The 12,570-nt window shown below is 40.7% G+C and overlaps 1 protein-coding gene across 1 annotated transcript; it reads left to right on the forward strand.

The window, feature by feature from the left end:
- Nucleotides 1-275: 275 nt before the first annotated feature.
- Nucleotides 276-7,441, forward strand: mindy4 (MINDY lysine 48 deubiquitinase 4). The gene is made up of 18 exons (XM_030050476.1): nt 276-603; nt 736-855; nt 936-1,132; nt 1,218-1,479; nt 1,603-1,829; nt 1,921-1,979; nt 2,080-2,192; nt 2,472-2,582; nt 2,716-2,807; nt 3,292-3,393; nt 3,759-3,822; nt 4,115-4,180; nt 4,284-4,351; nt 4,467-4,530; nt 5,234-5,395; nt 6,351-6,531; nt 6,736-6,814; nt 7,296-7,441. The coding sequence occupies exons 1-18, from the start codon at nt 544-546 to the stop codon at nt 7,342-7,344; spliced, it is 2,076 nt and encodes a 691-aa protein (XP_029906336.1). The 5' UTR covers nt 276-543; the 3' UTR covers nt 7,345-7,441.
- The last annotated feature ends 5,129 nt before the right edge of the window (nt 7,442-12,570 follow it).

Consider the following 12,570-nt stretch of genomic DNA (forward strand, 5'->3'; position numbering starts at 1 on the left):
TCCAGCAACGAACAAAGTGAACGCGATAGCACAAGCGTGTAATGCGTTTTGTTTTGTCATTAAATTGTGTGTGTGCTGTAAGAAATGTCTTCACTCACATCACTCACTAGTGTAAGTCGATTGAGAGTGAAAAAAAAAAAAAAAAAAACAGCCGGTCAGGGTTCAGGTGCAACCAAAATCTACAGAGAAGCTCCAAACGATATATATATAAAAAAAAATCCTACAACTCATGAAGGCAGCATAAACGCGAGCGGAAATACCTTTTTTTTTTTTTTCTTTTAGCGGCGAGCAGCTCGGCAAGCGTTACCATAGAAACGGCCATTCCCAAACAACAAACGCTGCGAAAGATGCGCAGTCTCACTAATCTTTAAACTACGCGGATAGTCTCAGACCCACCAGTTCCTCAGGACCCACTGGCATGGGAATACTGTGCGGTCCGTAGCGCAGCAGCACATATACATACCCGTGTGTGTTTGCTAGCAGCCGTAGTTTAGTGCGTATTGATACACCGCAGCAGAGGACCGCTACCGACACGTTTCCATCATGGTCGTGTCCATCGAAGAAGTGTCCTCCTCTCTTGTGCGGGAATATCTCAGTCGAAAGGTAGGTCATGAAGCGCTAGTCATCTTTTTCTGTGAAATGCAAACCGCCACAAGAGCTAACTTGGCTAGCACAGTTAGCGTTAGCCGCTGTGTTGCTAGGCTAAACCCAAAAGAGTGTGTGTTTGGTGTGCAGGGACTCAAGAGGACCATCGCCTGCATGGACGAGGAGCAGCCCCGCACGGAGGCCAGCATCAACAACAGATCCGACCTACGACAAATCCTTCACATGGAGGGCCTTTATAAAAATAACAAGGTTAGTCTTCTAGTGTGAAGTTGGCTCGTAAGATGAGTGACCACACACTGTTGCTGACCTCTCAGTTCTTATTATTGCAGGTTCAGAAAAACCCTCTGAAAACATTGCTGGAGATTATTGTGAAACATCACATTGAAAGGCACAAGAATGATAAGGCAGCCTTCAGTAGTGATCCTGTGCCATCTACCCTAGCTGTTATCCGGAATGCTGCCTCTACCTCTCCACCATCACTGATGAATGAAACTAAGACAGTGGATTGCACCATTACCAAGTTAAGGTAATTCAAAAGCAATCTTTTTACGTCACCATCACTATTTTGAATGTGGCAATCTGAACTAATAAAGGGTGTTTGTGCCTCACAGATCCTTCGTAGAGGAGGAAACCTGTTCTTCTCAGGGCATCAAATCACTGCCAGCGACAGACACACCCTCCACTCATAATCAGACTGATTTTTGGAGGGATTGCTCAGAAAGCCGAAAGGAGCTGCCACTAAATACTCCCTTCCACGGGACTGAGAGCTTCACCGGGAGAGAATCAGAAAGAAAGACTGAGAGTACCCAAAAGATCAGAACAAACCGTACTAGACGTGGCATGATGGCTGCACCGATAGCCAGCACACCTCAGGTAAGGTTTAATTAAATACACTTGCACTGAGCTGAGACTGTGATGGAATTCATAAGTACTTAATGAGCCCATTTCATATTTTACTCTGCTCCTTCTTTGCTGTTTTTTTTTTTTCTCTTGTAGGAATCAAACCGAAAAAGGCAGACCCGAAGGGTAGGGGTACCCCAGCTGCTGCTTGGAAATGAGGAAGACAGCGGGCATTCTGTGCATGGGCCTCCAGAGAGTGGCATTGCTGAAGTCAGCCGGCCGGGGTCCTGTAGAGAGAGACAGCAGTCACGGAGCACACCAGAGACGTCGCAGTGTGAGGAAGGCTTCAACAAAGTGGGAAAAGATCAGCTGAAGACAATAAAGTAAATATATGTCTTCAAAAACAATCTATGGCAAATTTATGGTTTTATATGGTGCAAATCTTTTCCCTACTGATTGTGTCCTTTATCCTAGAGCAAAGTCACCGACCGGTCTTCATGCATATGATTTGGACATGTCTGAGATGATTTTGGGTAGGTACCATATTGCCACAGGAATACACAAAAGGCTTTCAATCAAACAACTTGTATCCCAATGTTTGTCAAAGCTCACAGTGTGTTAACGGTTTTCCAGATGACATTGATGATGATGATGACGAGTTGCGGGAACTCTCCGCGGTGTCCATCCAGGCAAGCATCCCAAAGCACAGCTATGCAGGCCGCGCTATGGACCAACACACCGCCACGGTAGGCGAACTCCATCCCAGCTTCTTTTGGAAATGCTGGGATTTGTTTCTCTAATGGGCTTTTTTTTTGGCATGAAATAGCAACACAAACCCCGGGGTTGCTAATAACATTAATTTAGGCTCTGTTGTTCCCGCTGACTTACTGGAAAGGCTCTTTTACACAGAACCTTAATGAATGTAATCAGTAACCCCTGTGTTTACGTGCTGTTTCATGAGAAAATGACTGCTATGGAAAAGGTCAAATGTAATCGTGTGTTTTCTGTTTGTCTGTTTTTCTCAGGCATTAAAAGAGCTCCTTCTGGGCTCTAGCTCGCGATTTTTCAGCAATGAGTGGAGGAATCAGGGTTTTACGTTCTCGGATGACCTAAAATACGGAATCATGCAAAATAAGGTTGTTTACATCAAATGATGCTTACATTAAATGATTTAGTAATCTGATTTTCATATGGTTTATGTAATTACAGTCTTTTGTTCTTACACTGAATTATATTCATATACATGTTGTCTGTGTATTTGTTGGCCAGGGTGGTCCGTGTGGAGTTCTTGCAGCAGTCCAAGCCTGTCTTCTGAAGAAGCTCCTGTTTGAGAGCGCTGACAGCAGCGTTACAGGCCTTCAGTATGTTCCCTTTTCGATTCAGAGCTCTACTCTATCCTGTGTAATCTGCATGCGCCACTGTTATCACATTAATTATTTCCATTGCATCTGCAGGTTCTAAGGCCTTAAAAAGTCATTACATAGACAGTTAAATAGTCTTAAATACAAGTTTATGAGGTTTTAATGTGAACATAAGCGTTTCGTGCAGTTTTACCCTATTTACTTTATACTGCACTTAGCTTTTGAGCGGAATCCAAGGAAGGCTTTGTCCTTACCCGTCCCAAGTTCTGTGGGGTGGGTTGGGGGGAGTCTTAAATTTAGCTACAGCTAATCTCAAAAATATCTTGGAAAACACCAAAGTTAGATGTGTGATAACAGCAGACACCGTGCATTTCACATCAAGGAGTGCTTTGTAGCTGTGTTAAATATCAGCCTAGACATGGTGGTATTAACTACAGCTACCCGAGATGACCTGGTTTACATTCAAGTGCCACTTTGTTATCAGGAGGTTAAGACCTTCCAGCGCTACCAGAACACAGTGTCTCGTTTTAGCTGCTGCTGAGGTCCTGTGGAGGGCCGGGGAGGAGAAACAAGCCACTGTTGCAATGTAAGATCTTTTTTTTTTCTTTACTTAAGTTTGTACAAAAGGACCATTGCCAGTATAGATAACGTCATGGAGCATTTCCTTGTGTTATTTAACTGGCTTAAGTCATAGAAATCTGGCTTAGATTTGTAGAACAGGGGTGGTCTGGTATGTCATTATGAAATGAGCGCTTTCTATCACAGATGCTTTGTTAAGTTAGGCTCCCATCACTTCCAGGAGGCTTAAAAGTAAATGCTGGTGTCTCACAACCACCCCAGTTCTCATCTAACCCCAATGCCTATCAGACCCGTCCATCTCAGCATGCCGACTTATGTACAGTAATATTTAAATGCATTTGTGTGCTTGTTTCATACCCTCTTTTTTAACAGACATTCAGAAAGAAATCATTTCATCCCAACTGGACACTACAAAGCTGAGGGAGTACTTGAAAAGGTATTCTGACTCTTCCATCAAAACATTAGTCATCAGTAATCTAATCAGACATTTTATTAGGTCAAATTTGCGTAATGTAATTTGGTCTAACATTGTTATGACAAAATCACAGCTTCCTTTGGAATAGCAAAAACATCTCAGATCTTTGCTTATCTTTGACTGAGTGGGATCATATTGTAATAAAACTAGTTTGCCCATTGTAATATCATAACATAAATTTGAAAAAAAAAAAAAAAAAAGCCAAGGCAGTTTTTTGTTAAAGCCTCTTCTACTTTTACATCTTTTACTTTAGATCAGGTGTTTCAGTGTGGATAACTTCAAGGACCTGCAGAGGCTTTTAGAGCAACACATTGAGCAGGTGAAAAATCTTGCATTAAATTCAGTCAGATCATTTCAAAGATTCCTATAGCTGACCGATTTTACTCTAAATGAGCTTTGTTTTTTTTTGTTTTTTCCCATAGTTTGAGTCGGGGGCTTTATCATGCATACTTTTAACCATTTCCGCTGTTCTCTCTCGGTCTGTTGAAAAGTAAGTGTATGGACTTTTTTTAAATTAAACATTAATACTGTACAAGAGGTACAGTATGTAACACCCCCCAAGCCAGACAGTAGAACTTTACATTTTGTGTGGTTTCTCTTGTCAGAATTAGGGAGGATATGGACGTGCCGACCACCAGCCTGATAGGGGCTCATGGCTACTGCACACAGGTTTGCTAAGAGACTGCATGCTCTACCGTTTCCCACCGTTTTGTGTATGTTTGTAAGTCAGAATCATCATTTTTTTTTTAGAAGCAAAAATTTGCAGGAACTTGCCTGAGTGACCTTGGTGCAGGACCATATAAACAAGGCAAAATCACTTGTTTATCTCACAGTTTAAAACCAAACACTGTGCTATCGTTTTGTTGCTTTAATACTTTCAGATGGTTTTAAACAGCCATCATATCGGCCGAGCCATATCAGCTTTGTCAAACAAGAAACAGCTCTCTATTCAGTGACTCTAAACAAATGACTTAAAAAGCAACATTTTAAGGTGGACTGTGAAAAATGATTGGTTGATTTAAGTAAGGACTGTTCATGCTCATCTGGAAAAAAGACAAACGTCAAATGAAGTCATTTATCAGTAGTGAGTCGAGCCAATGATGAGAATCACGTAGACTCAACCACCAAAGTTTGTTTATTTCTCTTTTTTTTTGACAGTTGAGACTAAAATGCCCTCACCTCAGTGCAATTTCAGATAGTGTAACACCAGAAAATATGCTGTAAACAAGTAACACAGTAGCACAAGTGCATGTTCAGATCAACAGGACCTGTATTGGACCTCGGTGCAGTGCAGAAAGTAAGTGATACACACTGCATGGCTGTACATGCACGCTCCGGATGCTGACATCGCCACCTTGATTTACTTCCTCAGGAGCTGGTGAACCTGTTGCTGTGTGGACATGCGGTTTCTAATGTCTTCGACAACGATATGGAGTTAGACTCAGGCAATGGCAACCTGACTCTGCTCAAGGGAATCAAAGGCCGCTGTGACATTGGCCTGCTGTCTTTATTTGAGCATTATAACATCTGTAAGGTGAGCCTCGGTGCGGCTGTCTCAGCCTCTGCCCACTCATGTCTGGCAATGTTAACATGCATAAGAATGAAAAAAAAAAAACATGAGTAAACAGGAATCACAGTCAGCAAGATCCTCCCCAGCATCTTCGACTAGCATGATGGCTTGACTGAAAGTCGCAGTTATATAAAGTAAAAAATAAAATGGAGTAACAATAACATTACCAAACATCTTAAAACCCTGGACTCTTTCCCTTGTTACCATAATACATGTTCCATGCATATTTTTTCCAAGATGAAACCTTTAAAGCCAATGAAATAGGTAAAAATGGGCATTTCACTCATGTAAGTAATCCCTCATATTATTACACCTAACTATTTTACAGGAAATACAAAAAATGTTTGAAGATTTTTGTTTTAATGCAGTGGTTGTCATACTAGGGTCTAAGGACCACTAAGGGCCCTTTAAGGCCTTCCAACAAAATGAGGAATAGTTAAATCTCACTATAACTTTATTTACTAGAAATTGTTACAATAAAAAAACCAATTACAAGTGATTATTTTAACATATCTTCATCTCACCACTTTGAATCTGTCAGTGCCTTTTCATATCAGGGTCCCTGTATCACTTCAACTGGGGGTTGTGACTTAATGAAAGTCAAGTTTCATATTCTGGTGCTCCATAACATGAAAAAGTTTCATATCAAAGTTTAGTTTGAAACAGTAAATTTTTAGCAGTTACTCAATGGCCTACTAGTATGCGCACTTAAGAATTTTTTAACCATTGCTAGACCCGATCTTCGCCCTTCTCATCCACGTGGGGGTTGTTTTAAGTTTTATGATAGCTTAAGATTATGTGCAAAGCCTTTATGTTCCTTGGAACACTTCCCTGATGCAATAACATCAGGGTAACGTGTGATGACGCTGTGGAAAGAGCGGTACCTATTCTGCTCTGTTGCCCTCCATGCTGTCCGAAGGTGGGAACGTACCTGCAGACTCCCCACTTCCCTATCTGGGTGGTGTGCAGCGAGAGCCACTTCAGCGTGCTGTTCAGCCTGCAGAGGGAGCTGTTGACCAATCAGGACAGGGCTCAGGAGTTTGACCTCTACTACTACGACGGCCTGGCCAATCAACAAGAGGAGATCCGCCTCACTGTCTGTACGTAGCATCAGTGCAGTCTCACATGCTCTGTGGACATGTTCTATGTAAGAATTTATGGCGGACATACATCGATCATAGTTGCCTCACCCCAGTAAAGGAACACTCCGTCCTGCTGTTTGGTATTGCATCAGATCATAATTTATGTGTTAATAATATGTAGCACAGGTCATTCTCACTCAATACTTAATGTTGTGTTTTTAGCTGTTGGCATGTCGGCTCTGTGCTGTCAAGATGACGACCCTGACCTCATCCCTCCGCTGGAGCACTGCATCCGAACAAAGTAAGGCTCCTTTGGGATTAACACATAGAAAAACACACACACATATACATGAGGGCGTCTGCAAGTCCCAAAACTGTCTTACAATATGCAGTGTTTAATATTCAGGGCCAGTCCAAAGTCCTTAATTCTGCCAAAGACACTTTTAAGTCTTAAGTTTGTATTGGTTTTAAAAATGCTGTTATTTCTTGCTATGCTTTATTTCTAACTTTTGCGCAGCTGTTAAGCTCTCTAAGCTTTCTATTCATTTCAGTTGTAAAATGAGTCATTCATTTGAATTAATTACTGGAATTCGAAAGGTCTTGAGAACTCTTGGCTTTATGTCAGTGACCACAGACTGACTCCCTGGGATGTACACATTACCTACAAGCTCTGGCCTCATGTCATAAAATTTGTTCCTGATTTGCACACCATGCTTAAAAGATGTGGATCTGTATGTATCATATAGTACCTAAACCTTTTTTTTTTTTTTTTTTAAACCTAGGTGGAAAGATGCATCTGTCAGCTGGAACGACACAGAGCCCATTCTGTAATTGGCTACATGGTTTGATGGTTCAGTAACCATGGACAGGACTGCTAACCAAGGATGTTTCAAAATCAACATTCTGTGTCACACAGACATTTTTTTTTTTTTAAAACAATCATGCATTTATTTGTGTACTTTAGCGGTTGCATTGTTCTTTATTCACAGCAAGACTGATCAGAGTGGACGTTGCTGTGCCATAATTTATCACCACTTACGACCTGCATGATATTTCCACATATTATATCATGCAATTCCTATGCAGTTGACAAATTTTAAATTGAGACTAAATGGATTTAAATGGAATGTAATGTCATGTTGTCTATTTTAGCCTAATGTTATTGCTTGGAAAATAATTATATTGAATTGTATCATTTCTATTTTGGGGAAAAAAAAACAAAAAACATCTAACTTTGTCCTAAAATGTCTGATGATGTAGAAAACACGTAGATTAACTGAAACCTTTGAGTTCTTGTGCAGCTGAAATGAATGTTGGTACGAGGTACAGTATTGATCACAGTGGCCTTTCACTCTTTTGTGGTGCATTACAGTGAAGTTTTGTATATGCAGTTCTATTGCATATTGTAAATGAAATTAGTGTATGATATATATATATATATATATATATATATATATATATATATATATTTTTTAGCAAAAAACACTGAAAAAAGGACTAAAAATGTAATGTATTTGTGCTGTCTCAAATCATCATGTTGCTGACTTTGTTTTTGAATAATGTTTTTTTTTTTTTTATCTTGTCATATCTACACTATGATCAGTGCTTGACAGTTTTGTCTGCAAAGGCCAAAATTCAAGACTGCCTTTTATTACTTATGAGGCCTTAAATGAGATAAATCATGTGGCGTCTGCTCATAGTTTTGTTTTATTTTTCATTGCTAACAGCCACAGTTCAGAAGCAACACAAGTTGTTTTGTTTATATGCTCAGTCTAGTGTGAATTTGTGCGTGTCAGAGAGAGACCTGATGACGCCGAGTTAGAATGACTCTGAATATTATGCTAAATTGCTTGTAATTTCGTGGATTAATTTCCAGCCTTGACAGGTCTCTCGTCTGGAACAAATAAAACCAGGCAATACCTCAACTGTTTCCAGTGAGCGATGATTGTTCTGTGTCATTCTCCTGTGTGGCACTTCATCACAGTGGCTCTGTAAACACTGCTCACCCGTGTCATGTAGTGGCATTTTTGAAAAGCTTTTCTCATGAACTTGTTTGACTGTGGATCGGGTTTTATTTCAACTTTGAACGGAGAGTGATAGGTTATTCTGTGTCATCTGGTTGGGCTCTGCATGGAGACTAGTGTTAGATCACATTATTGGGAAGTTATATCGCTTTTGTACTTTTTGTAAGCTGACAAATGATTGATAAACACAGTGTCAGAGCAGCAGAGTATGAACTGCGCCTCAATCAGATTATCAGCCACCATCTGCTGATATATACTGGAGACATGATTGTTTGAATGATGGGTGATACAGTACATATCCACCCACTTCTTCACTGTACAGGCTTGAGCCTGATGGGGGGCCACGCTGCTCCCTTTCATAAGAAACATTTTGATTACCTAACTGCATCTAGAACATTGCCAATTAATTTCTCTAACATTAACTATGTCACCTCCATCGTGGTGAAAAATAGACTCAGCTTAAATATGCCTTGCAGGTAATCACTGCATTTGTATTTTAGTACAAGTGGTGGCAAGGCGTCAGAGCACAGTGTGGGGCATGCAGAGGGGGTGGCAGGGAGACCTCTGCCAACACCTCGGGCACCAGGGATCAAAGACACTGCAGCTGGCACGACCACCGTGCTGCATCGTCTCACTTCCTGTGAGACAGCGTTTGCATAATGTGGACACCAGACCACTGTATCTTCAAGGGTTAACACACACCCCTAAACATGGTCACTCTTGGCTTGGTAATGATGAACACCAAAACCCAACAGGAATGGATTTCTGATTATATGTTTCTAAGTCGCATCCATGCCCAGTGCAGCGCATTGTTCAGTTGGCACAGTGACAATGCTGTGGAGATGGGAGTGTCCTTGAATACGTTCCAATCAATTCCTTTTCCATCTGTTAAATCGCAATGGAGGTTGTCTTGCTACTAATTTAAATATCTATTATAGGTGACTCATGTAGGGATTAATGCATTCTATATACGAGATAGGCGAGCGATGAATTAATCATGAGACCCACAAGATGAATCAAGGAGCCCTCTTGATAATTTTACAGCCATCTAGGCTACTGCAATCACTATATATAAGGTGGTTTACTAACATGGGGCCTTGGGGCCGAACAAATTGGATTAAAGTGTTTACCTTTGCCACAAAATTCTCTTGGAGATAGGGGGAGTTTGAAGTACGTCACATGGAGCCATGTATTAGGTTATATGCTACTCATAATCTCCTATGAATAGGTGGCATGTAAACTATTTTAGGACTGCTTTGCCAAGGGCCATTGTAATTAAATCACAATTCATACATTCGCTGAACTGGTATCACCTCGACTCTGGGATGTGTTCATATGCAACAGGACTTATTGCCACAAATCATAACTTCTTCAAGCAGAAAAAGGGATGGAAAGGTTTAGCCATTATTCTCTGTCTTTTTTGCCTATACTGTGTCAAACAACAGAATGGCGGTGGCTGTATGTAGAGCCTTAAATTGGTAGTTAAAGAATTGGAGCATTAATCTAGTGGCTTCTTCCCTCTGTCCCTGAGCTGTGTGGTGCAGCTGGACACAGTCTGACAGGCGGAAATGGCCAGGCTTTGTCTCTATTTATCTCAGCAGCATTTCTCAGAGGTACCACAGGAGGGATTTGGTGCTTGTGTGTAATTGTGTTAGAGCCCTCCCACATGCCATCCCCAGTGCATCTTCTGTCTCTTCTCCTAATCTGCGCTGTTTGTCTCCAGATAAGTGATATCCTCTCTCAGATTAGGATCCGGTGTCCCTGCCCTGCCCACCCGGTGAGAAAGGGATCCCCAGTGCAACCCCTTGAGGAGCAGGCCATATTTTTAGCCCCCTAATCCTTTTATAGCATCAGCACAAAACATAACCCCGTTCCATTAATTGTGCCAGGTAATCATGATACAATGTGCCACCGAGGAGGCAATTTGGCTGTATTTTAAAGTATCTCCAAGTTTGGCTTCAGTTATCTGAATTCTGCAAGTTTAATGAGATTCAATAAATGGCATGGAGCATAAATTTCCAGGTTGGACTTTTTCTCCTCTTGCAGAGCTTGTTTCTTCCACAATGGAGGCTGTGATTTGTGGAAGAGGAGTGCTGATTTTATGGCCCTCGAAGACAAGCCCAGTAAAACTGACATCCATCACACATCAAGTAGGGAACATTGCATTAACTGCCACTGAGACCAGTAACAGACATATTGAGAGGATTTGTACCTCTGCAAAAGACATTTTGTGTCTCAATGCAAGTTGTATTCACAAGCCTTTCAAACGATGGCGTATGCGGATGATCTTTTTTTTAATAATAGTTCACAATGAGTAAAAGCAATTTGTTGCTTAACGCATCATCTAAAGTTACAAATCATTCCTTTTGAGTCTATAGAGACATGCTGGCGTGAGAACTGAGCTGTTGTAATCTTTGGCTTAGCATTTGTTTTCTTCAGAACTTATACTTTCAGCATCCCTATGTGTGCCGGGGTCAATATTTATTTCACTGTCCAAATGAAAACAGCGGGCAATCACTGTAACTATTCCCCAGGCACATATCTTAGTACAAGATGATAAAAGATAACAAGACAAAGAATGTTTGGCCTTGTTTATTTTGACAGGATTTTATCGCAATCTGTCCGTATGAGAGCGGGTAATTTAAGATGCCTGCAGAAGTAGTCCATGATCAAGTAATTTTATTAAAAGACAGTTTTACGCCTCTATGCACCATCAGAGAATGTAAAGAGGAAATGACACTTTGCTTGTTTTAATTTCTCCAGTGTCAGGTTTTGTTTGTTTGTTTCTTTCTCAGTCTTCAATGACAAAACATGTAGGATCTTTTGAGAGGCGCCATCTGTATAGAAAATAAACACTCATATTTAGTTTTGTCTGACTGTCCAAGATAAGGAGAGCTGGACATCATGTCCCATCAGGAGGATACTATGCAACAAGTGGTCTGTGGCTGGAGGTCTGAAATAGTGGGCGATCTTTATTCACTGGATAACTAATGTTGGGAACGAGTTTTGTGAAACAATATATGCTCTTTCACCGCATTTCCTGTTACAGCGATTTGTCAACCGTTACTTACAGTACATAAGAAACTCTTGCCAAAGAAAATCACAAGCCTGTTTTTTGGCAGGCCACACAAAGTTTGCAAGCCATCTAAAAGTACTTTGAAGTACACATGTGAACTTAAAGAGACAGTGAGTTTTATGTTGTTTTCAATAACACAAGAATCATATTCTTTTTTTGATGGGTAGTAAAAAGTTTGCAGGAGTGAGATTCTAACCTTACTTGTTTGGCAAGTGGCTGGTTGGCTAGTGTCTCACAGGCTATGACACACCTTGTTAACTATGCAAACTGTTGACAAGTCAAAGCATTCATTAACCCTTTGATGCATGAATTATGAAAGCCTGAATCAAGATTTTTTTCTTATGTGTTTTTACTCTTCTTAGGGCATGAACACTTTTGTGAGTCTCCATACTTCTTTAAGGATGCAGGACTGGTGTTACCATGTCATGATACTAGTAGTAATATGTTTTCAGCAACAAGAATTGACAGTCTCTGCATAAACCTCAATGGTGGGGAGCAGCAGAGAGCATTCTAACAGCTGATATGCAATTCCACCATTGAAACCTCTGCATTTAGGAGAAATGACTTTAAAACAGCTGTCCACTGTGGTGATCGCTATGCGCCAAATTAAAACCTGGTTGTATGTGGCATCATTTACACCAGGAAGTACACTGTGATTATAAGTGTCCTTGGTTTTGTTGACAACCAGAGGGTTCTAATAGGGTCTTAGACAGCTGCTCACATTATCATTCAAATAACGTTACATTAACAAGTCCTTTGGTAAATTACATATCGAAAGTGCAATTCTTATTTCACTCAACCCTCAGAATTGGTGTTTTACTGGTGTGGTTTGGTTTTGCTGGTCTTAAAATCAGATGAAGGCTGAGAGGGAGACAATAAAGAGTCATTTTTTGTGTGCTTGAATTGCTTAACATCCTATTGCCCAACAGTCTGAGATTTTTGAAAGCTGAGTGAATG

This window comes from Myripristis murdjan, chromosome 4, assembly GCF_902150065.1.
Source record: "Myripristis murdjan chromosome 4, fMyrMur1.1, whole genome shotgun sequence".
Classification (NCBI taxonomy): domain Eukaryota; kingdom Metazoa; phylum Chordata; class Actinopteri; order Holocentriformes; family Holocentridae; genus Myripristis; species Myripristis murdjan.

What these genes read in the sequence shown, in the direction of transcription:
- mindy4 (XM_030050476.1), top strand. Translation starts at nt 544, where the DNA reads ATGGTCGTGTCCATCGAAGAAGTGTCCTCCTCTCTTGTGCGGGAATAT. An exon ending in GCCTTTATAAAAATAACAAG is followed by an intron (nt 856 to 935) that starts GTTAGTCTTCTA and finishes TTATTATTGCAG; the next exon opens with GTTCAGAAAAACCCTCTGAA. An exon ending in AGCATTATAACATCTGTAAG is followed by an intron (nt 5,396 to 6,350) that starts GTGAGCCTCGGT and finishes TGCTGTCCGAAG; the next exon opens with GTGGGAACGTACCTGCAGAC.